Source organism: Anolis sagrei, chromosome 5, assembly GCF_037176765.1.
Source record: "Anolis sagrei isolate rAnoSag1 chromosome 5, rAnoSag1.mat, whole genome shotgun sequence".
Lineage (NCBI taxonomy): Eukaryota > Metazoa > Chordata > Lepidosauria > Squamata > Dactyloidae > Anolis > Anolis sagrei.
Genome location: NC_090025.1, coordinates 190,430,036 through 190,455,856, shown reverse-complemented (window position 1 = coordinate 190,455,856; position 25,821 = coordinate 190,430,036). Strand labels below are relative to the sequence as shown.

Genomic DNA, 25,821 nt, shown 5'->3' with positions numbered 1-25,821 from the left:
GAGGGCCTGGGGTAAGCACCCCAGGGGCTACATCTGCCCCCCAGGCCTTAGTTTGCCCATGCCTGGAGTAGATTTTGGAATACCTGCATTTGCATATACATGAAGTATCTTGGACATGGGAGCCAAGTCTAAACATGAAGTTCATGGATGGATGGAATGCACCTTACACACAAAGCCTTAAGGTCATTGTATACATAATATGTTTAATCCTTGTGTGTATGAAACAAAAGTTTCTGCAAACTGGACCAATCAGAAAACACTGGTCTCACAATCTCAGGCAACCAGTTCTGGATTTTGGAGTATTTTAGATTTTGGCATTCTGGATAAGGGATACAAGTCAACCTGTATATATTTTAGTTAAGCTCAATAGGTTTGATGTATTGTCGAAGGCTTTCATGGCTGGGATCACTGGGTTGTTGTAGGTTTTTCCGGGCTATATGGCCATATTCTGGAGGCAATTTTTCTCCTGACGTTTCGCCTACATCTATGGCAAACATCCTCAGAGGTAGTGAGGTCTGTTGGAAGTAGGAAAAATGGCTTTGATTTCAATAGGTTTGATTTCCACCTGGATCGATCCACAGCTCTTATTATACGTTTTCCGAACCGAACCGAACCTAAATTAACATATTCATTAATAACTTTAAAATAGTTTGGACTACCTACCGTCTAACAAACCTTATGAGAATATTTTACCGTCCAGCTCCATTTTCAGTTGATTCTTTAAGTAAACAGTCTTTGTCCAAATACATTTCCATATGTTTATTTTTCCAAGACGAAGGGCAGAAGCAAAATTCCAGTTCCGGTTTCTTTTTTGTTTGCCTGAACTCCTAAGTACCTTTCTAGGAAGTTTGGTTCCTGTTTCTAAAAAAAAATCACTTTAAAAGGGTTACTAATAGTTCATATGGTTTCCTCTGAAATGAACTGATGAAATATCTACTTTCCTTTTACAGAAAACGAATGTATAAACTTATGACCTGCTTGTGATTCACCAACATCCTTCATTCAAGCCATATATAAGATACTCCAAACTGCCTAGCATCGTTTTGCAAGCAGATACTGAAGAGATCGTAACCCGTTTGGAAGGTGAACTTCTGAAAACAGTAAGTTATTTACTTATTTCTTTTTTTCCTTATTGAAAATTTAGTTTGATTGAATGAATTGTAAGCGGGATATCCTCAAACGATCAGATCCCACCTGATCTTGGAAGCTAAGAAGGGCCAGCCCTGGTTAGTACTTGGATGGGAAGTCACCAATGAGCACCAATTTCTGTAGTCTCATTAATTCTACAGTATCTATAATGTAGAATTAATGCAGTTCAGCACCACTTTAATCGCCATGGCTCAATGCTATGCATTCCTAGGAGTCGTAGTTTGATGAGGCACCAGGGAGAGAAAGTGTGAGACCTTGCAGAACTCCCAGGATTCCATAGCATCAAACCATGCAGATGCACACTGATCCAGTCTCTGAATGCAGATTATCTGCTTTGAACTGGGTTATAGGGCAGTGTAGACTAACATAATCCAGTTCTAAGCAAGTATTTGGATTCAGGAACTGGATTATATAACAGTATAGATTCAGCCCAAGATTATTTTGTGTAAATGAGTGGGGCTAAAATAAGTTCTGTTGAAACAGGCATTACAAGTGTATGTAACCACCAATGTTTATTCTTATGAGGTTGTTGCTCTTCTTCTTCTTCTTCTTCCCTTTCTTCCCCTTCTTCTTCTTCCCTTTCTTCCCCTTCTTCCTCTTCTTCTTCCCCTTTTTCCCCTTCTTCTTTTTCTTCCTCTTCCTCTTCCCCTTCTTCCTCTTCCTCTTCCTCTTCTTCTTCTTCTTCTTCTTCTTCCTCTTCTTCTTCTTCTTCTTCCTCTTCTTCTTCCCCTTTTTCCCCTTCTTCTTTTTCTTCCTCTTCCCCCTCTTCCTCTTCCTCTTCTTCTTCTTCTTCTTCTTCTTCTTCTTCTTCTTCTTCTTCTTCTTCTTCTTCTTCTTCTTCTTCCTGTTCTTCCCCTTCTTCTTCTTCCTGTTCTTCCCCTTCTTCTTCTTCTTCCTGTTCTTCCCCTTCTTCTTCTTCCTGTTCTTCCCCTTCTTCTTCTTCTTCTTGCTTTCCAGTAATGGGACTCAAAAGTGTTTAACAACGTATTTAATGCAATGCAAGTTAAAAGCAATTCAGAACTCAAAATTAACAGTAAAATGCAATTAAACAGTGTGTGTGTGTGTATATGTATGTGTGTGTGTATATATATGTGTGTGTATATATATATGTGTGTGTGTGTGTATATATATGTGTGTGTGTGTGTGTGTATATATATATGAATGCATTAAAATCTGTACAGATCCTTTAAAAAAAACAGCACCCCAAAGTATTAAAAACCCAACCTTGTCATTTTGTAAAGTCCTAGCAGCATGTAAATGTGGAAAGAGTGCAAGGATTGAGCCTTAAGGAAACGTGGGCTTCTCTCCAGCTTCTCTGATGAACCAGCACACTAGTCATTAATAAGCTTCCTAGCTGTCTTTGGAGGACAACAAGTCATCTTGTGAGTTCCAAAGTGAAAAATATAACTCCTCCTCAAAGAAATCCATGCCCAGAGTTCCCAGCTTTTAAAGAAATCCAATTGTACTCTTGTTTTAATTGAATTGTTTTAATTCAATATTCTCATTGTACATTTTGTACAAAGTTGTGATGAAGGCATGATGAAAATAATATATATTGGGTATAACCATATTAGAAATAGGAATTAGAATATATATATGAAATCACAAAGGGATATGTATGCATGAACATTCACTTGGGAAGATATGCTCTTCCTAAAAGCTGCAAATTAGATGCCACAAGAGGCCAGGGCCTAGGAAGGGAATGTCTAAGGCAGGGGTCCTCAAACTAAGGCCCGAGGGCCGAATGCGGCCCTCCAAGGTCATTTTCCCGGCCCTTGCTCAGGTTCAACCTAAGTCTGAAACGACTTGAAAGCACACAACAACAACAACAACAACACTATCTCAACAGCCAAAAGCAGGCTCATACTTCTCACTGAAATATTAATAAGTTTATATTTGTTAAAAATGTTCTTCCTTTTAATTATTGTATTGTTTTTAAGTGTTTTTTGCACTACAAATAAGATATGTGCAGTGTGCATAGAAGTTTATTCATTTTTTTCAAATTATAATCTGGCCCTCCAACAGTTTGAGGGACATGGCCCTCTGTTTAAAAAGTTTGAAGACCCCTGGTCTAAGGCATCTGACAAGAGACCCGTACCAAGCAGGGTTTATCGTAACATTAATGATGTAGCCTTGCCATCAAGAGGCTTCATTTCAGAAAGGACTTAGATGGATGGAAGTTCTTGCTATCAGTAGCTGGTGGTAGACACTCTGGCGCTATGGGGTACAGGATGGTTTAATAGCAACTCTTTAGAATAGATAAAGGTGCTTAATGAAAGATTAAAGGTATTGGAGTGTAAAATATGCTATTGAAGACAATGTAAAAGTGGAATTTTGTGACACACATTGTGATACTTGTATGATGTAGGCATATTATTACAAAGGGTATATAAACCAAGGCAATTCCTTCGTTCATCACCCTGTTACCTGGAATACCAGCAGGGTCCATATCCGGTTGGCACAACCGAGACTAAACTGTACTTTTGCAGACCTCGGGGACTCTCTTTTGTCTCTTTTCCTCAAGTCTTGCCATTTCAGTTGTATCAGAACCATTTAGGAGCCCCCGGTGGCGCAGTGGGTTAAAGCACTGAGCTGCTGAGTTTGTTGATCGAAAGGTCGCAGGTTCAATTCCGGGGAGCGGCGTGAGCTTCCGCTGTCAGCCCTAGCTTCTGCCAACCTAGCAGTTCGAAAACATGCAAATGTGAGTAGATCAATAGGTACTGCTCTGGCGGGAAGGTAACGGCGCTCCATGCAGTCATGCCGGCCACATGACCTTGGAGGTGTCTACGGACAATGCTGGCTCTTCGGCTTAGAAATGGAGATGAGCACCACACCACAGAGTCAGACATGACTGGACTTAATGTCAGGAGACTACCTTTACCTTTACCTTTAGACCAAAGCTAGCACTTTGAATTGGCCCCAATAGCAACTGGCAGCCAGGAAAGCTGACGCAACAGGGGGGTTGTATGCTCCCTGTACACCGCTCCAGTGAGGAACCAGACTCCACTCCCGGCTCAAATTGCTTCTAGTTACCCGAGTAGACCTAACAGTCAAGGCTCTGTAGATTCTCCAGCTGGAGTTCTTTTGGCTCTTTTCCACGAAAGATGTGGAGCTGTTTTCCCCGGATGCTTTAGGGCTGTTTCCCCCAGATGTTGTTAGAAACTAAGCTTGTCTACAGATGGAGCTGATCCACATCCTGTAGCTAAGCTTTCCAGTATAAGACTGAACTAAAAATGGTTCCCTTTCCCTCCCAGAGCCCTGGAAAAAGGGGCGGAACCAAAACTTAACAATGATAGACAGGTCATTGGCCCTATAATTGCAAACCAAGGGAAGTCACCTTACTGCAAATGCATGGAATCTTGGAATATATGCAAACACTCAATAGAAAGGAAATGAAGCTGAAGCTCCTGGTACAGCCATACGAGCACAAGGTAACAGGATAAATAAGAGTATACTTGTTTCTTCTCCTTATCTGCTGTTACCTGATAGATCTCAGTCTGCCTCTGAGACAATGTTAAAATGCAGGACGGTTAATCTGATTGGAAATTTTGTTGACATGGAGTTGTCAGAATTCAGTAGGCTTCTATTGATATCTCTTACTTCTCTTTCAGATCAGGGGCTGTTCCAATGGATCCCCAAACATCTTATGCAGCTCTAGTGAAAGACATCCAGTCTCTGGATGTAACAGGAGATTATAATCCTTGTCAACTCCTTCTCACCGGAGACCGGGCTTTTCCATTGCTTCTGAGTTCGAAGGATGAAGTCCTCATTGCTGCATCTCAGTACGGAGAAGGCCGCATGGTGGTCTTTGCCCATGAAGTAATGCTGATGCTTCCCCATTTTTTGCCATTGATTAGAAATGCTCTGGAGTGGCTGAAGCCATCCTCCACAGCCCAAGTGGGGGCCCACCAAAGCATGGATGCCCTCTCCAAGATGCTCCTTAGCAATGGGGTCAAAGTGCATCCCGGAGTGTCCCTTGGAGACTCCCTAGGGGTCTACTGCCTGGATGCGTACAATGGCGACCAGACGGAGGACCTCGTACGGTTTGTCAAAAGAGGTGGGGGGCTTCTGATCGGAGGACAGGCCTGGCATTGGTCATATCAACATGGTGAGGAGAACGTTCTGGTGGAATTCCCTGGCAACCGGGTGACCAGTGTGGCTGGTGTGTATTTCACTGCCAATGTGGGAGAGAATGGGATCTTTCCTGTACCCAAGGAAATGCCAAGGGTCCCCCTGATCACTAAGTAAGCATTTCTCTTTATCTGTCTTATTTCAGTGTTGTTATTGTGTGTCTCCAGTTTTTGTTTCTGTAAGTTGAGGTGGTTGAAAGGCCATTGTATCAAAGAGAATTCTTTGCAAGGTTTCTTCAGATATTCTTTGGACTTTGAGAATGTATGACTTACCTAAGGTCACCCAATGGACTTCCATGCCCTTGTTCAAACCACAATACCTTAGAGTGACTATAGATCAGAAATCACAGGAAGACATACCAAAGCAAATACTGTGGTTGAGACCTATCTTTAAGTTAGACTGCAGTTTCACCCAGGATCATTTACTTGATTTTAATGATCACCTTTTCTGGCTGCATTACATCAAAAAATGAAATGTGCATTAGATTTGGTGGCACATTAGAATCACCCACATAATGCCGTCTACTACCTGATCTCTTACTCGTTCTTTGTTGGTGCCGCCCTGAGAGTCACAGGCACATTGCAACCACTGCCATCACTACCACCACCTACCTCCTCCTCTTTCTTCCTTGTCAGATCAGGGGAGGCTAATTTACGATGTCATAAAAATATCCAGCAAGCATGCAAAGAATGAGGAAGTACTCCATCAGTGTCACAAATGGATGGTGAAGCAACAGCTCCCCTGGTGGCCAGAATACTCTCATGAAGCTGTTAAATGGCCTCTGTGTATCTGTCTATATATGTTGTGTGTCTATAGCATTGAATGTTTGTCATGCATATATACACTGTAATCCACCCTGAGTGCAGGGTGAGAAGGGCAGAATATAAATATAGTAAATAATAAATAAACTGGCCTCATTCACAAGGCCTTCAAAACCTCTGTGAATGAGGCCAATTGGGAACTGAATGAAATTTCCAAAGGTACGTGGTTTCTTGTTCACATATGGGGGCCTCATCAAACGGGGTAAATTTAGCATCCTAGGATGCTTCCACACTGTCTTGTGGACAGAGCCCCATGCTGGCCATCACACAACATCGTGCAACTTCTGGCAGAGATTCTGCCTCCAACCAGGGTGGAAGCATTGGCAAAGGCTTCTGCTACAACATGGGAGCCTGCAAAACCAGGCAAAGTGGTTGACAGATTCACCTTGCTGCCCCTTCTGTCCGCCAGCAAAACCAGGCAAAGCGCAATACTTTGCTTGGCCTTTGTGATGAGGTCCTAAGCCTAATAAACTGGGTGCATTGCATTCAACATCAAATCCTTTTTTAGTAATGTGCATCTACAACACTGAAGTGCGCATTACATTTGATGGTGCATTTTAACCAAGTAAATATAGTAGTCTGGAGACCACATCTACCCCAGTCTGTCACTGGAAAATTCTGGAAGGAAAACCCTTGCAACCCTACAAACAAGGAGAAGGACAATTTTGTTAGGCCCTGCTGTTGTAATTATAACCTGAAACGTCCTTCCACCCCTTAAAAAAAGCCTGGAGGTGACCAGACATAATTACTGGTTGTCTCACCATCCCTTATCCCAAATCCCTCTACAACAGTGTTTCTCAACCTGGGGGTCGGGACCCCTGGGGGGGGTCACAAGGTGGTGTCAGAGGGGTCACCAAAGACCATCAGAAAACAGTATTTTCTGCTGGTCATGGGGGTTCTGGGTGGGAAGATTGGCCCAATTCTATCATTGGTGAGGTTCAGAATGCTCTTTGATTGTAGGTGAACTATAAATCCCAGCAACTACAACTCCCAAATGTCAAGGTCTATTGTCCCCAAATTCCACCAGTGTTCACATTTGGGCATATTGAGTATTTATGCCAAGTTTGGTCCAGATCCATCATTGTTGCAGTCCACTCTCTGGATGTAGATGAACTATAACTCCCAAACTCAAACTCTTCCAGTATTTTTTGTTGGTCATGGGAGTTCTGTGTGCCAGGTTTAGTTCAGTTCCATCGTTGGTGGAGTTCAGAATGCTCTTTGATTATAGATGAACTATAAATCCCTGCAACTACAATTCCCAACCCCCCAAGCCCACCAGTGTTCAAATTTGGGTGTATTGCATATCTGTGCCAAATTTGGTCCAGTGAATGAGAGGACATCCTGCAAATCAGATATTTACATTATGATTCATAACAGTAGCAATATTACAGTTGTGAAGTAGCAACGAAAATAATTTTATGATTGGAGGTCATCACAACATAAGGAACCATGTTAAGGGGTCACGACACTAGGAAGGTTGAGAACCACTGCTCTACAATCTGGCAGTGTGACACCACCTTTTAGATCCTTCAATGTGAGAAATCATTTTGCACCTTTTGGGATGTGAATACTTTCATGGATTCATCTCTTGTTTCATCAGGTCTGGATTAGACATCCAAAGAGACTTAAATTTTCTTCTAAACGGAGTGGTTCAGTTTGACATGGGCGATAAGGTCCCCTCTCCCCTGCTCATCCATGGGAATTTGGCATTTCCAGTTGCCGTATCCGATTCTGATGAGACGTTCATTGGAGCCGCATACTATGGGAGGGGACGCGTTGTGGTTGCCTCCCATGAAGGGTTATTGGACACAGATTCAATGCAGACATTTTTGCTCAATGCAATCCAGTGGCTTTTGGCTGGAAAAGAAGGAAAAGTTGGTGTTGGAAGCTATTTCCATGGGCTTCATTCTATGTTACTCCAGGCCATGATCCCATGCGAACTCACCAGTCTTAAGGAAGGCCTCAGTGTATACTGCTGCTCAGCATACAGCGATGAAGAGATGGAAAAAATCCACGAGTTTGTCTCTGAAGGAGGTGGTCTCTTCATCGGGGGTCATGCTTGGTATTGGACTTACAACCATCCCAACAGCAGTGTCTTTGCCTATTTTCCAGGAAACAAGATCCTTAACAAGTTTGGAATAGGAATCTTTGGGGAAACGTGCAACTCTAACATCTACCCAGTGAGGCAGGCTGGAGACCCATCTTTGAATTACAACTTTCGTAAAATGCTCTCCCATTTCAAGGAACAGGTTGAGAACAATCATCCCCTACATCCGCCATATTCCTTGTGGTGTAAGAAACTGGCGCAAGATTCAGCCGCATTCCTACAGATCCCAGCTGCCAAGTCCCCTGTTTTCTCCTCTGTTCACAAGCATATGTTGGAACTGGTTCAGCGCTGTGGGATTCCCGACATCGATACAAACAATCCAATCAATTCCAACTCAGACAAAGCTGTTTTACTCTACTTGTCTTGGGATCTCTATAACGCGATGCCAGAATTCCAGTGTTTAGTCCCGAGCCTGAATCAACATTTCACAAAACACTTTCCTATAGCATCTCCCCAAACCATCTGGATTAATGGAACAAATAACGGTAAGAGAATACTTCAAAAGGTTGATATATTTGGAGGGGTGCTATGAGTTCATAGAGGTCTCCTGGGAGGACTAATATGGTCTCCATCTTTCCACAGTCATCCACCATTGCAATAAGTATATGTTAGCAATTGTTGTATTCCAGAGTAGGATCCCCTGTGTGTTTAACCCACACAGATGGGTTAAAATAGCAAGCAGTTTATTGAAGATAATATAAGCCAAAGCAATAAAAACAATCCACAGTAAAAGGTAATCCAATTAGTTAGGAAGAAACAGGAACAAACTGTCCAAAGAAAAATAGCCCAACAACAGTCCGTGAAACTAGATATTTGATTTCCCTGCCAAGAAGCAGGAATATTGCATTCAAATCACCCCTGACAGATGGCCATCCAGCCTCTGCTTAAAAGCTTCCAAAGAAGGAGCCTCCACCACACTCCGGGGCAGAGAGTTCCACTGCTGAATGGCTCTCACAGTCAGGAAGTTCTTCCTCATGTTCAGATGGAATCTCCTCTCTTGTAGTTTGAAGCCATTGTTCCGCGTCCTACTCTCCAAGGAAGCAGAAAACAAGCTTGCTCCCTCCTCCCTGTGGCTTCCTCTCACATATTTATACATGGCTATCATATCTCCTGTCAGCCTTCTCTTCTTCAGGCTAAACATGCCCAGTTCCCTAAGCCGCTCCTCATAGGGCTTGTTCTCCAGACCCTTGATCATTTTAGTCGCCCTCCTCTGGACACATTCCAGCTTGTCAATATCTCGCTTGAGTTGTGGTGCCCAGAATTGGACACAATATTCCAGATGTGGTCTAACCAAAGCGGAATAGAGGGGTAGCATTACTTCCTTAGATCTAGACACTATGCTCCTATTGATGCAGGCCAAAATCCCATTGGCTTTTTTTGCCGCCACATCACATTGTTGGCTCATGTTTAACTTGTTGTCCACGAGGACTCCAAGATCTTTTTCACACGTACTGCTCTCGAGCCAGGCGTCACCCATTCTGTATCTTTGCATTTCATTTTTTCTGCCAAAGTGGAGTATCTTGCATTTGTCACTGTTGAACTTCATTTTGTTAGTTTTGGCCCATCTAATACATACAACAGCAAAGAGTTGGGGCAATTGGTAGATACCCTTAGCAGTGAAGTCAGCATGTCTTACAACAGGGACATCAATCACAATGCCATCCAGCTATTGAACTATAGCTCCCAGCATTACATATAATTGGCTATGCTGATTTAAGGATGCTAGGGCATGGGATCCAACATTTGGACAGTCACATGGATTCCACTGTTGTTTAGATGCTTAGCAAGGTTCTTCTCTAATGAATAACCTATCTATCATAAAATTCAGTTAAAGCAATTTCAGAAAATTCTCTTTCTCCAAGAAGAAGTCAAATATATATATATAGCCTAGATACTTATAACCTATCACTATATTGCAAATTCCATCTGTCTATTTGTTATTATAGGAAATGAAGCATGGAGAAGCTCTGGCATGTATGTTCCTCCAGCCAAGACTGTCACCTTGGTCTTTCCATCAACTGTCCTAGATGCTAATTTGGAGGTGAAGTTTCTAAAATCTGAGTCACATCGTATTATAATTATATAATTATATTACATGTAATATTACTAATAATTTTACAATATAATGGTATAGTGCAATATAGTAATATTTAATACTGATATTGTACTATGCTAATAATATAATATTATAATAATACAATATATATTGTGTGTGTATATAAATGTGTGTGTGTGTGTGTATATATATATATATATGCCGTCCCCTGCCACGCGTTGCTGTGGCTCACTCTGGTGGTCATGGGGGTTCTGTGTGGGAGGTCTGGCCCAATTCTATAGTTGGTGGGGTTCAGAATGCTCTGTGATTGTAGGTGAACTACAAATCCCGGCAACTACAACTCCCAAATGTCAAGATTCTATTTTCCCCAAACTCCACCAGTGTTCACATTTGGACATATTGAGTATTCGTGTAGAGTTTGGTCCAGATCCATCATTGTTTGAGTCCACAGTACTCTCTGGATGTAGGTGAACTACAACTTCTCGGTGGTGGCCCCTCACTTGTGGCACTCACTCCCCGGGGAGATTAGATCGGCGAATTCCCTTTTTTCTTTTAGAGAAAAACTGAAGATCTGGATGTGGGACCAGGCATTTGGACATTCTGGCAGCTAAAGAAAGACCTTGATGATGAGCAGGAACGGACGAAACGGAATGGATTTACAGAACTCTGAGCGCTGAGCATAGGATTAGTTTACTATTGTATTAGTGTATTGTTATGTACTGATGATTTTAATTTGTTAACTGTTTAAGTGCTGTATGTATATTTGATATAGGCATCGAATTGTGCCTCCCTTTGTAAGCCGCCCTGAGTCCCCCCTCGGGGGTGAGAAGGGCGGGGTATAAGTAACTGAAATAAATAACTCCAAAACCAAAGGACACTGCCCACCAAACCCTTCCAATATTTTCTGTTGGTCAAGGGAGAACTGTGTGCCAAGTTTGGTTCAAACTTGTGTGAGTCCTTTGTCTCACCCTGGTCATTCCACAGATATATAAACCCTTTTTCCTAGTTCCAACAGACCTCACTACCTCTGAGGAACCTTGCCATAGATGCAGGCAAAACGTCAGGAGAGAATGCCCCTAGAACATGGCCATATAGCCCGAAACAATAATTTGGAGATTTGGGGGAGATATAAAAAATGCCAGGTATTTCTCCTAGCATGCCAGTTTTAATGACAGAAAACTTCTCAGTAAATTTGAAAAAAGAACTTGAAGTAGAACTTAAAGGAAGAGGTTTAATGAAAGTAAAAGACTGGGATTTGAAAATGGTAAATATGGAAAGGATAAAAGAGGAATTAAGGGACTTAGATTGGTCCAAGTATCTACAAATTGGGTAAATGGTCAAGTGAAATAAGGAAAATGTATAATAGAGGTAGGGAAAAAAACAAAAATAGAAAAGATGATAACTCAAAGGGAGATAAAAGAAGAGAAGTACAGTAAGTGATATCTATAAATTATTATTAACGGACGAACAAGAACAAATTTATTTGAAGGAAGTATGGGAAGCAGATTTGGGGGGGAAAGTGAATAATCAGGAATGGGCAAAGATGTGGAGTATGAGATTACTAAAAATGTCTATAAGAATTAAGGAAAATTACTATAAAATGGTATGGAGGTGATATTTAACTCCCATTAGATTAAATCAGATTGATTAAAACATACTCAGATCAGTGTTGGAGAGGCTGTCAGGAAATATTGATATACCTTCACATTTGGTGGTCACGTAAAACTATACAAAATATTTGGGAAAGTATACCTAAAGAAATAAGAGCAATAATAAAAATAGAGATTGAGATTACACCAACATTAGCATTATTACTTATGCATGATAATATAATTCCCTTACAAGAGGAGAAATTATTGGTTTCTAATTTGATAACAGCAGCTAAATTGCTAATAGCAAAAAAAACTGGAAAGAAAAAAAAGAAATTCAATTAGAAGAATGGTATAGGGAAATTTGGAATAAAGCGATTAATGATAAGCTAACTTGCAATATTAAAATTAAAAGCGGAAAATAGAAACAAACAGGGTTTTGGAAAATATGGGGGAAATGTATTAAATATGTCTTTAATTCAATGTATTAAATATGTCTTTAATTCAAAATTCCAGCGAGCTTAAAACAAGCTGTAATAAAACCTTCTGGGACGCCTCGTGGGAATAGGCCTTGGTGGCACTGTTCTGCAGTGGCTCAGGTCCTTCCTAGAGGATCGTACCCAGAAGGTGTTGCTGGGGGACAACTGCTCAACCTCGCAACCATTGTCTTGTGGGGTCCCGCAGGGCTCTATATTGTCCCCCATGTTGTTTAACATCTACATGAAGCCGCTGGAGAAGATCATCCGGAGTTTTGGGGTGCGGTGTCATCTGTACGCGGATGATGTCCAACTCTGTTACTCCTTTCCACATGCTACTAAGGATGCTGTCCAGGTCCTGAACCGGTGCTAGGCCGCTGTATCGGACTGGATGAGGGCTAACAAATTGAAACTGAATCCAGACAAGACAGAGGCACTCCTGGTCAGTCAAAAGGCCGAACAGGGCATAGGGTTACAGCCTGTGTTGGATGGGGTCGCACTCCCCCTGAAGACGCAGGTTCGCAGTTTGGGTGTGACCCTGGTGTGACCCTGGACTCATCGCTGAGCCTGGAAACCCAGGTTTCGGCGGTGACCAGGGGAGCATTTGCACAACTAAAACTTGTGCGCCAGCTGCGCCCGTACCTTGGGAAGTCTTACTTGGCCACGGTAGTCCATGCTCTGGTTACATCCCGCATAGACTACTGCAACACGCTCTACGTGGGGTTCCCTTTGAAGATGGCCCAGAAGCTTCAAATGGTCCAGCGTGCAGCAGCCAGGTTGCTAACAGGAGCGGCGCTCAGGGAGCACACAACTCCTCTGCTGCATCAGCTCCACTGGCTGCCAGTTTGCTACCGGGCCCAATTCAAAGTGCTGGCTTTAGCCTATAAAGCCCTAAACGGTTCTGGCCCAGCCTACCTATCCGAACGCATCTCTTCCTACAAACCCTCCAGGAAGTTAAGATCATCTGAGGAGGCCCTGCTCTCGATCCCGTCTGCTTCGCAAGCACGCTTGGCGGGGACGAGAGACAGGGCCTTCTCTGTGGTGGCCCCTCGGCTGTGGAACTCCTTGCCTAGGGATATTAGATCAGCCCCCTCCCTCCTGACCTTTCGTAAGAGAGTGAAAACCTGGCTCTTTGAGCAGGTATTCGGAACCCCGGAATAGTCAAGCTTGAGATGGGGAATGACCCAGGAACGGCCAAGACGATGAAACGGATGAGGATTGGAATGAGAGGATATAGCTCTTTTTAAATTGTTATTGCACTGTCTTTTTTTGTCTAAATGCACTTAATTGTTTTTGCTTTTGTATTGTATTGATGGCATCGAATTGTGCCGATATGTAGACCGCCCTGAGTCTCCTGCGGGCTGATATGGGCGGGATATAAGTGATGTAAATAAATAAATAAATAATAAAATTTAATGAGGGAAAGGGGTATAAGCCAGCAATAGAAACAATGACGTCTTGGAATTGTGAAACAACATGAGTTGGTTGGATCTGGTGAAGGGGGCACAAACTTTTTCTAAACAAAACAAAAACAAAAAAGTAAATAATCTGAGATTCCTATATTTAGGAGTGCTTAAGTGGACTATTGGTGGTTGATCTCTGCTGTGGTTTATGAGTTGGGAGCCCAGGCAAGAAGATGATGATATCAACCTCTATTCCAGTGGTTCCCAACCTCTCTAATGCCGCAATCCCTTAATACAATTCTCTCATATTGTGGTGACCCCCAACCATAACATTATTTTTGTTGCTACTTCACAACTGTAATTTTGCTGTTGTTATGAATCATCATGTAAGTATCTGATATGCAAGGTTGTATTTTCATTCACTGGACCAAATTTGGTACAAATGCCGGATATGCCTAAATTTGAATTCTAGTGAGGTTGAAGGGGAGTTTGATGCTGTCATTTGGGAGTTGTAGTTGCTGACATTTATAGTTCACATACAATCAAAGAGCATTCTGAACTCCAGCAATGACTGAATTGAACCAGTCTTGGCACAAAGAATTCCTATGACCAACAGTAAATACTGGAAGGGTTTGATAGGCATTGAGTTTTGGAATTGTAGTTCACCTACATCCAGAGAGCACTGTGGACTCAATGATGGATCTGGACTAAACTTGGCACGAATACTCAACATGTCCAAATGTGAACACTGGTGGAGGTTGGGGGAAATAGACCTTGACATTTGGGAGTTGTAGTTGGTGGGATTTATAGTTCATCTACAATCAAAGAGCATTCTGAACTCCAACAATGAGAGAATTGGGCTAAACTTCGTACACAGAACCCCCATGACCAATAGAAAATACTGTGTTTTCTGATGCTCTTTGGCAACCCCTCTCATACACCCTCACGACCCCCCCAAGACCCCCCCCCCAGGGATCCCGACCCCCAGATTGAGAAACACTGCTCTATTCAAATGTGGATTTGAGCAACAGATGACAAAGAATCCCTAATCCCTAAGACTAAAGAAACCAGGAGAGGAACTTCACCTGTCGCAATACCATCAGGCTCTTAAATCCAATATCCTTTTCTCCCAGGTACAGATTGGCTGCCATTCTGATGACTTGAGCAAGGCTGGTGAGCTGCAACGTCCTCCGGTGGTGGTCAGACGATTTCAGGTTAAGAGTCCAAGAGTGGAAGTCTCCAGCCTGTGGGGAGGCCTCTTATACATCATCGTGCCGGAGAAATCTTCAATGGGCTTCATGTATGTCACCATAGAAGGGGCCACCATGGCTCCTTACTTCAAGCATGGCAAGTGATCCACACACACACAAATCAAATAATGGTGGGATAGTTGGAAAACTCAAAAATTATTTGAATATAAATGGTTGCAAGGTACAAGAGGTTCATCTGCACCTAGGTGTCCATTGAAAAAGCAATGCACAATTCACTACTGGAACTTTGTTACCCATCATTCCAACTAGGTAAAGGCTAGGTAAAGGGTTTATTTATTTAGTATACTTGTATACCGGCCTTCTCAGCCCTCAGGCAACTCAGTTTTCCACTGACATTAAGTCCAGTCGTGTCTGACTCTGGAGGTTGGTGCTAATCTCCATTTCCAAGCTGAAGAGCCAGCATTGTCCACAGACACCTACTAGATCACGTGGCCAGCATGACTGCATGGAGCGCCATTACCTTCCCACCGATAACTTGCAACTACGAGGGTTGAATGAAAAGTAATGTCTCCACCTTCGTAACTCGTGTCCAATTCTGGGCACCACAATTCAAGACAGATATTGACAAGCTGGAATGTGTCCAGAGGAGGGCGACCAGAATGATCAAGGGTCTGGAGAACAAGCCCTATGAGGAGCGGCTTAAGGAGCTGGGCATGTTTAGCCTGAAGAAGAGAAGGCTGAGAGGGGATATGATAGCCATGTATAAATATGTGAGAGGAAGCCACAGGGAGGAGGGAGCAAGCTTGTTTTCTGCTTCCCTGGAGACTAGGATGCGAAACTATGGCTTCAAACTACAAGAAAGGAGATTCCATCTGAACATGAGGAAGAACTTCCTGACTGTGAGAGCCGTTCAGCAGTGGAACTTTCTGCCCCGGAGTGTGGTGGAGGCTCCTTCTTTGGAAGCTTTTAAACAGAGGCTGGATGGCCATCTGTCAGATGGCTGGATGGCCATCTGTCTTCTTGGCAGGGGGTTGGACTGGATGGCCCATGAGGTCTCTTCCAACTCTGATTCTATGATTCTATGATTCTATCCTCAACAGATGGCAGTACTGGTATGCGGCAGGTACTGGCTTGTTCGGTAGACTCTCCTCTACAGTTCCATTTTGGTAGTAAGCCTTAGCACTGAACAGTTGTGTTGTTAAAGTGCAAAGTATGGAACCCTGCACAGTCGGTCAATGAGACTTAAGCAACGTGCAGTCATTGAATTCTTAACAGAAAGTGTCATCCCAAAGGAGATTCGTCAGAGAATACAAGCTGTTTATGATGATTGTGTTGATGTGAGTACTGGGTGTCATTGGGCGAGTAAGGTGATTGTGTTGATGTGAGTACTGTGTATCGTTGGGCGAGTAAGTTTAAAGATGTTGTGGTGGGAACATCTGACTTGCGTAACAAACAAAGAGTTGGATGTCCTGTAACAGCAGCCACCGAGTTTCACAAGCAAAGGGTTGACAGATTGATTCAGGATGATCGTCGTATCACTCAAAGAGAAATTTCAAGCATAATTGGCATTTCACAAGAACATATGGGTCACATTTTTGCTTTGCTTGGCTATCGGAAGATCTGTGCACAATGGGTTGCAGAAACACAGTGTTGACTTCTTCCGTGATGGCTTCAGAAAACTTGTTCTTCGTTGACAGAAATATATCCAATTGTCTGGTGATTATGTGGAAAAGTGGATAGTGGTAGTTCAAGAGCACATTCTAAGGATTATTTCTGCATTTGATTTATTAAAATACTCCCATCCAAACCCAAGTAAGGAAGGTGGAGGCATTACTTTTCATTCAACCCTCGTACATACATGAATCACACTCTCTCCCTGTTCCCAGTAAGACACGAAATACCAGGAAAACTGCTGGTGAACCCCTCTAAGTAAGGTGGTTATTTGGAGGCCTTATTAGAATACCGTGTGACACTGACTGTTAACCAGAAAGGAGATGTCATAAACTATCCAAGAAGTCCTCATGCAACTGGTGTGTTAACTGATGTTATGTGCTGTGTGCCAAAGAACCATTGTCTCTGTTCAATCCACTGTTGATAAGACTGGAATTGGTGAAACTATTCCTGTCCAGCTGATTCTTTCCCAACTTCCTATCATCTATCTATCTATCTATCTATCTATCTATCTACTTACCTACCTACCTACCTACCTATCTACCTACCTACTTATCTACCTACCTACCTACCTAACTATCTACCTACCTATCTATCTACCTATTTATCTACCTACCTATCTACCTGTCTGTCTGTCTATCTCTCTCTATCTATCTATCTATCTATCTATCTACCTGTCTAGCTACCTATCTATCTATCTACCTACCGATCTATCTATCTATCTACCTACCGATCTATCTATCTATCTATCTATCTATCTATCTATCTATCGACCTAACTATCTATCTACCAACCTATCTATCTACCTACCTATCTATCTATCTATCTATCTATCTATCTATCCATCCATCCATCCATCCATCCATCCATCTATCTATCTATCTATCTATCTATCTATCGACCTATCTATCGACCTATCTATCGACCTATCTATCGACCTATCTATCTATCTATCTATCTATCTATCTATCTATCTATCGACCTATCTATCTATCTATCTATCTATCGACCTAACTATCTATCTACCGACCTATCTATCTATCTATCTATCTATCCATCCATCCATCCATCCATCCATCCATCCATCTATCTATCTATCTATCGACCTATCTATCGACCTATCTATCGACCTATCTATCGACCTATCTATCGACCTATCTATCGACCTATCTATCGACCTATCTATCTATCTATCTATCTATCTATCTATCTATCTATCGACCTATCTATCTATCTATCTATCGACCTATCTATCGACCTATCTATCTATCTATCTATCTATCTATCTATCAACCTATCTATCTATCTACCGGCCTATCTATCTACCTATCTATCTACCTATCTACCTATCTGTCTATCTATTTATCTATCATCTATCTATCTATCTATCTATCTATCTATCTATCTACCTGTCTAGCTACCTATCTATCTACCTACCTACCGATCTATCTGTCTGTCTATCTGTCTATCTATCTATCTATCTATCTATCTATCTATCTATCTATCTATCAAGCTATCTATGAATGTATCTATCTATCTATCTATCTATCTATCTATCTATCTATCTACCTACCTACCTACCTATCTATCTATCTATCTATCTATCTATCTACCTACCTACCTACCTACCTACCTACCTACCTACCTATCTATCTATCTATCTACCTACCTACCTACCTACCTACCTACCTATCTATCTATCTACCTATCTACTTATCTACCTATCTACCTGAGCGAAGGCTGAGCGAAGGAAGATAGATGCTTTTGAGCTGTGGTGTTGGAGGAAAGTTCTGAGAGTGCCTTGGACTCTCAGAACCAACCAGTCCATCCTCCAGGAAAAAAGCCCGGCTGCTCACTGGAGGGAAGGAGACTAGAGACAAAGTTGAAGTCCTTTGGCCACATCATGAGGAGACAGCAAAGCCTAGAGAAGACAATGATGCTGGGGAAAGTGGAAAGTAAAAGGAAGAGGGGCCGACCAAGGGCAAGATGGCTGGATGGCATCCTTGAAGTGACTGGACTGACCTTGAAGGAGCTGGGGGTGGTGACGGCCGACAGGGAGCTCTGGCGTGGGCTGGTCCATGAGGTTACGAAGAGTTGGAGACGACAGAACAAATGAACAACAACAACACCTATCTACCTATCTATCTACGTATCTACCCATCTACCCATCTATCTATCTATCTATCTATCTATCTATCTATCTATCTATCTATCTATCTATATTGTTCAAGTACTGCTATTTGAGCTCTGAAGTGGAGTGTCCAGTAAGTGTTCTGCAACTGGGTTTTGTGTATTCTTTCGTTTATCCTCTGGTACAGAGCCTAGCATGTCTGCCCAATGTGGTTCTAATGAATGTTTCCTTTCTTAAAATGTTGGATCAGGTGAAACCAGTATCCGGGCCTGGCAAAATACCATACGCCACTATCCTGCTCCCTGGGCTGAGCTAGAAACTGAGAATATCATCTTGACGCTGCCCTCCGATGATGCGTGCAAAATAGATGATCCTGAGACCCTGCTCACTACCTGGGCCCAGATGATGAATGCCGTGACCGAGTTGGCATTCTTTCCTCCCGTTTTTCCCAGACCAGAAAGAATTGTGACTGATGTTCAAATATCTGCTGGTAAGTAGATGCCACTTCATACCATATGTATAATAGTGACAATTGTCAAGATACATTATACCTCCACACCCACTGGGGATACGTTCCAGGATTTCATGTGAATATGCGAAACCTTACTTACTTTGACTTGGGCAATCCCTCATTGTCTAAGTAGGATGGCCTTCCAAGTGTAGTCTCTTGGTGGTGGCATTCAGTCCAGCGGAGACGGTGGTTGGGCATTCAGACAATGTGGCCAGTCCAGCAGAGTTGATGACTTAGGAACATCGCTTCAGTGCTGGTGGTCTTTGCTTCTTCCAGCATGCTAACATTTGTCCACCTGTCTTCCCAAGAGATTTGCAGGATTTTTCAGACGCAATGCTGATGGAATCGTTCCACGAGTTGAGTGTGACATCTGTAGACAGTCCACATTTCATAGGCGTATCACAGGGTTGGGAGGACACTTACTTCCTTACTTACTCAGACGATCCCTCATAGCTCAAGGATGATGGTCCTCCAAGTGCAGTGTCTTGGCAATGGGTCCGTAGGTGACTGTGGAGCCCTATTCTTGACCTGCATCTTCTCCTACAGTAAGAGCATTGGTTTCTAGGTGGAAGGTGGTCCCGGTAAGGGTTGGCTTGACGTGCCTTCCGCTTTGCACATTTCTCCTTTTCACCCTCCATTTGTGCCTCTTTAAATTCTGCAGCACTGCTGGTCACACCTGACCTCCAGTTAGAGCGCTCAAGGGCCAGGGCTTCCCAGTTCTCAGCGTCTACGCCATAGTTTTTAAGGTTAGGTTAGCTTGAAGTCCATCTTTAAGTCTCTTTTCCTGTCCACCAACATTAGATTTTCTGTTCTTGAGTTGAGGGTATAGTAACTGCTTTGGGAGACGGTGATCCAGAATTCAGACAATGTGGCCAGTCCACGGAGTTGATGACGTAGGAGCATCGCTTGTTTATAATTAAATAAATAGCTTTATAAACAAGCAACTTTGTCTCCCTACGGACAGAGGCGGCCCTAGGTAATTTTCAATGGTAAGCAAGCAGTATTTTGGCGCCCCCCCCCCAACCAATCACTGATATATATTTTCTGTTCATCGTGGGAGTTCTGTATGCCATATTTGGTTCAATTCCATCATTGGTGGAGTTCAGAATGCTATTTGATTGTAGGTGAACTATACATCCCAGTAACTACAACTCGCATATGTCAAGGTCTATTTTCCCCCAAGAGCGCCTCAAGAGCGCCCCTTGGCAAAATCAACTATACTGCAAATGCTTACTTTGCGTAATGGGTTGAGCCGCCCTTGCCTACGGATGTCCCAATCCTCAACACTCTCTGCTTCATTCAGAAGAATGCTGAACTTGCAGAGCTCAGGCAGAGTTGTATTTCAGTGTCAATACTGACTTTTGTGGAGAAGTGACTGAAAGGGAGCGGAAATGGTCAATATTTTCTAATGTTACACCATTAAGCTGCATTTCTGGCATTGCAGAGGGATTGGCTGGTGACTACTGGAAGAGAACTTTGGCTTTCACCGTTTTTAATGTAAAACACGGTGGTCCACGTTCTGGTTACATCCCGTATAGACTACTGCAACACTCTCTATGTGGGGTTGCCTCTGAAGACTGCCCGGAAGCTGCAATTAGTCCAACGAGCGGCAGCCAGATGACTAACAGGAGCGGGGTACAGGGAGCATGCTACTCCTCTGTTGCGCCAGCTCCACTGGCTGCCAATTAGCTTCCGAGCATAATTCAGAGTGCTGGTGTTGACCTATAAATCCCTAAACTACTCCGGCCCAATTTACCTGTCCAAACGGATTCTCCCCTATGAACCATCAAGGTTGCTAAGATCTTCTGGAAGGGCCCTGCTCTCGGTCCCACCACCCTCGCAATCATGTCTGGTGGGGACGAGGGACAGGGCCTTCTCGGTGGTGGCCCCTCAGCTCGGAACTCTCTCCCATTGGAGATTAGAACTGCCCCTTCCCTCCTGACCTTTAGAAAGCTGGTGAAAACCTGGCTCTGGAACCTGGCATTTGATGAGTGAGTCAATAACCCTTGATCACACGGACGGATGGTGATGAATTGTGATTTTATTTGGACAACTTGGCCTTATGTAATTATATGATTGTATTGGAATGTGTTTTATATTAGATTTTTATAGGATGTGGTGTCTTTAACTATTGTGTATGAACTCCTCTGTTGTAAACCGGCCTGAGTCCCTCGTCGGAAGTGAGAAGACCGGTATATAAAAGTTCTAAATAAATAAATAAATAAAACTACAGATAATAGCAAATCCTATTGAATGAATAGCATTTGGTGGAAGCATACCAGAGTCACAACGGAGGTCCAAGTAAATGTCTAGGCATCATTAAATTCTTCAGTATGATTCTTCAGTCAATTCTGGTGGAAGCGTATTATAGAATTGCCTGGGGACCTAAAAATTAAATTTTGGGTAAATTCAACCTCTAGTTCTGCTGCATTTGGATACCTCTAATTTTAGTTTATTACTTCTGATATTTATCTCTTCATATGAATCTCTCTCTCTCTCTCTCTATGTATGTGTGTATGTGTGTGTATACACACACGCACACACACACACACACACACACATATATATATATCTTCTCCTATGCCAACTCTGTTCCTTAGGTTGGATGCATTCTGGTTACCCAGTCATGTCTAATGTAGGGGGAATGGAGGAAATTGTGGACATGGAGGCCTTCAAAACCAAAGGGACCTGGGGTCCTATCCATGAGTTGGGTCACAACCAGCAGCAAAGTGGGTGGGAATTCCCTCCTCATACCACTGAAGCCACTTGCAACCTCTGGTCTGTTTACGTCAACGAGACAGTCCTGAACATCCCAAGGGACCGAGCTCATCCAGAACTCCAACCACACCTGAGAAAGCAGAGAATTGAAGACTATCTCCAAAATGGAGCTCAGCTGAAGGACTTTGAAGTATTCACTGCGCTGGAACCCTATTTACAGGTAACGGAGGGCATTAGATACTTATCTAGAAACAAGTCCCATGGAGCTTAGTGTGGGACTTATTATTTCCAAGTAAATATGCCTTGATTAGCCTGCAGAAAGTCTAATCCAGGTTTGTCGAACACAGGAGATACATGAAGCTGTAATACCCACATTTTGCATTTCCAAGAACCCCAGCAGCATCCACCACCAAATTATGAATGGTTTGAAGCTTGTAGAGGACCTCAATATCTTAAGGGCACCAGACCTAGTCTTATCTTGGAAGCTAAGTAGTGTCAACTTTAGTTAGTACTTAGACGACACGAAATTGGGAGGTTTAGCCAATACTCCAGAGGACAAGAGCAGGATTCAAAACCATCTTGACAGATTAGAGAGCTGATGGGCCAAAACTAACAAAATGAAGTTCAACGGGGACAAATGTAAGATACTCCACTTAGGCAGAAAAAACGAAATGCAAAGATACAGAATGGGGGACAATGCCTGGCTCGAGAGCAGTACATGTGAAAAAGATCTTGGAGTCCTCGTGGACAACAAGTTAAACATGAGCCAACGATGTGATGTGGCGGCAAAAAAAGCCAATGGGATTTTGGCCTGCATCAATAGGAGCATAGTGTCTAGATCTAGGGAAGTCATGCTACCCGTCTATTCCGCTTTGGTTAAACCACACCTGGAATATTGTGTCCAATTCTGGGCACCACAATTCAAGAGAGATATTGACAAGCTGGAATGTGTCCAGAGGAGGGTGACTAAAATGATAAAAGGTCTGGAGAACAAGCCCTATGAGGAGCGGCTTAAGGAGCTGGGCATGTTTAGCCTGAAGAAGAGAAGGCTGAGAGGAGATATGATAGCCATGTATAAATATGTGAGAGGAAGCCACAGGGAGGAGGGAGCAAGCTTGTTTTCTGCTTCCTTGGAGACTAGGACGCGGAACAATGGCTTCAAACTACAAGAGAGGAGATTCCATCTGAACATGAGGAAGAAGTTCCTGACTGTGAGAGCCATTCAGCAGTGGAACTCTCTGCCCCGGAGTGTGGTGGAAGCTCCTTCTTTGGAAGCTTTTAAACAGAGGCTGGATGGCCATCTGTCAGGGGTGATTTAAATGCAATATTCTTGCTTCTTGGTGGGGGTTGGACTGGATGGCCCATGAGGTCTTTTCCAACTCTTTGATTCTATGATTCTATACTGTCTGCATGAAAAAGCTAAGGGAATAAATATATGCCTTTTTTACCCCAGCTACAGGAAGCATTTGGATGGGAACCCTATATCCACATCTTTGCTGAGTACCAAAGCATGTCCACTATCCCTGATGACAACAAATCCAAGATGAATCTGTGGGCAGAAGCATTTTCACGAAGAGTAAACAGAAATCTAGGCCCTTTCTTTAAAGCCTGGGGGTGGCCGATTGAGGATGAAATCTCTCGGAAGTTGGCCAAAACGTTTCCTCCCTGGGAAGAGGATCCAATGAAGCAGAACTGTCACTGTAAGGAACTGAAAGTGAAATAAATTGAAGCTGCATTTCATAGAACTGTGCACCTGCATTGGAATTAAGGATATCAGGTGAAATATGAGAAGACACCTCTATTTTTAATAGGTTTACATACCCTCCAATTGTCCCAATATGACAGGGACAGTCCTGATTAATGCTTCGCCTTATCACTTTTCAGATTTTTAAATTTTTTTACGATTGTCACATTAAACCTATAATCTTCTAGCGCTAGTATTAATCTTGGAAGTTCTGTTGAGTTTAGGTACGGTTCTTTCTGTTGAGTTTAGGTACGGTTGAGTTTAGATACGGTTTACCTTCCGAACGTATTCTCCCCCTATGAACCATCAAGGATGTTAAGATCTTCCAGAGAGGACCTGCTCTCAATTCCACCACCTTCGCAAGCGCGTTTGGTGAGAACGAGAGACAGGGCCTTCTCGGTGGTGGCCCCTCAGCTATGGAACTCTCTCCCGAATGAGATTAGATCTGCCCCCTCCCTCTTGTCCTTCAGGAGGCTACTGAAATCCTGGTTGTGGAACAAAGCATTCCCAGAATAATGGCTGAGACTGGTTACAGACCAAAGTGAGTGACCACATATGCGGACTGAGTTGAACATGATTTTACCTTGGCGATTTGGTATATATGTATTTTATCTATATGTATTTTAATCTTGTATTGTTGTATGATGTTTTAACTTGCATTAGTAGCATTGAATCCTTGCTGTAAGCCGGTCTGAGTCCCTCTACGGAGGTGAGAAAATTGGGATATAAATTTTAAATAAATAAATAAATAAATTCTTCTTTTCTTGGAAACCTAGCCTAGACAATCACTTTGAGTAGCCCTGCTCTAGGGCAAACCTCTTTATACTGTTGTCCGTGACCCCATTTGAGGTCCCTTAACTCAATCTGGGGGGTCATAGAAATTTGTGTAACTTGCCGTCCATTGGCTGCTTTGGACATTTGCCTGATTCTAGGAGGGAAAAAGAGTCAAGAGTAGTCTGCCACTCGAGGCTGCAAACCAAATATACCAGCATGGCACAAAAGATGAAGATGCTCTATGTCCTCCAGTATCAAATATTCATATTTAATAAACAGTAAAAATTATATATATGTGAAAGAATTATTTTAAAATAAATATACGAGTGGCATTTTTTAAGTAAGGTCCGTTTTGTTGTAGACACTAGTAGTTCACGCACATACCGCAACGAGCGTGTGCATCATGTACCGGCATTCCTCGGGAACAACTGTGCTCAGTTTCTGCTCTGTAGCTAACCTGTACAGTTCTGTTCTGTGCTTTAAAAATGTTTAAGACATTTTTACCTGTCCGAACGTATCCTCCCCTATGACCCATCAAGATTACTAAGATCGTCTGGACGGGCCCTGCTCTTGATCCCACCGGCCTCACAGGCGTGGTTGGTGGGGACGAGAGACAGGGCCTTCTCGGTGGTGGCCCCTCGACTCTGGAACTCCCTTCCACTGGAGATCAGAACTGCCCCTTCAATCTTAACGTTCAGGAAACAGGTGAAAACCTGGCTTTGGGGATTGGCATTCAACGAATGAGCCATGATCCTGTGATATGGATGGATGACGACGAATAAATGATTTCTTATGACGCCTGACCACTGTAATCATATGATTGTATTTTTGCCATTTTAATTGTTTCAATGTTTTAATGTTTTAGTGTGATTTAGAAATATGATGTTTTAATGACGATCTGTAATATTGATGTTGGAAACCGGCCCGAGTCCCTTGAATGGAAGTGAGAAGACCGGTATACAAAACTACCAAATAAATAAATAAATAAATAAAGACTATCAACTCACCCGCCGCATGTGAGGTTCGCTCAGTGATACGGTTTTTGTCAGCAAGGAACCTGCCTGCTGCAGAAATTCATCGACAGATTTGTGACGTGTACGGTGATACTGTTATGAGTGAAAGCAAAGTGCGTAAGTGGGTACGACAATTCAAAGATGGCCGTGAGATGAGAACCGCTCCGGTCGCCCTTCTTTGATTCCAGACGATTTGGTGGCTTCAGCTGAAGCGAGGATTCGTGAGAACAGGCGCTTCACAATAACAATAAAAATCTTTGAATTGTCGTACCCACTTACGCACTTTGCGTATGATAGTGACAAATCGGTCATATAT

General features: G+C 42.9%; 1 protein-coding gene across 1 annotated transcript; it reads left to right on the top strand.

Annotated features, from left to right (window-relative positions):
* The first annotated feature begins 1,057 nt into the window (after positions 1-1,057).
* LOC132775627 (TRPM8 channel-associated factor homolog) lies at positions 1,058-24,046 on the top strand. Its single transcript, XM_067469346.1, has 8 exons — positions 1,058-1,100; positions 4,761-5,393; positions 7,702-8,693; positions 10,155-10,249; positions 14,866-15,079; positions 18,996-19,235; positions 21,857-22,194; positions 23,428-24,046. The coding sequence occupies exons 2-8, from the start codon at positions 4,777-4,779 to the stop codon at positions 23,695-23,697; spliced, it is 2,766 nt and encodes a 921-aa protein (XP_067325447.1). The 5' UTR covers positions 1,058-1,100; positions 4,761-4,776; the 3' UTR covers positions 23,698-24,046.
* The last annotated feature ends 1,775 nt before the right edge of the window (positions 24,047-25,821 follow it).

What these genes read in the sequence shown, in the direction of transcription:
- LOC132775627 (XM_067469346.1), top strand. Translation starts at nt 4,777, where the DNA reads ATGGATCCCCAAACATCTTATGCAGCTCTAGTGAAAGACATCCAGTCT. An exon ending in GATTAATGGAACAAATAACG is followed by an intron (nt 8,694 to 10,154) that starts GTAAGAGAATAC and finishes TTGTTATTATAG; the next exon opens with GAAATGAAGCATGGAGAAGC. An exon ending in TGATGTTCAAATATCTGCTG is followed by an intron (nt 19,236 to 21,856) that starts GTAAGTAGATGC and finishes TCTGTTCCTTAG; the next exon opens with GTTGGATGCATTCTGGTTAC.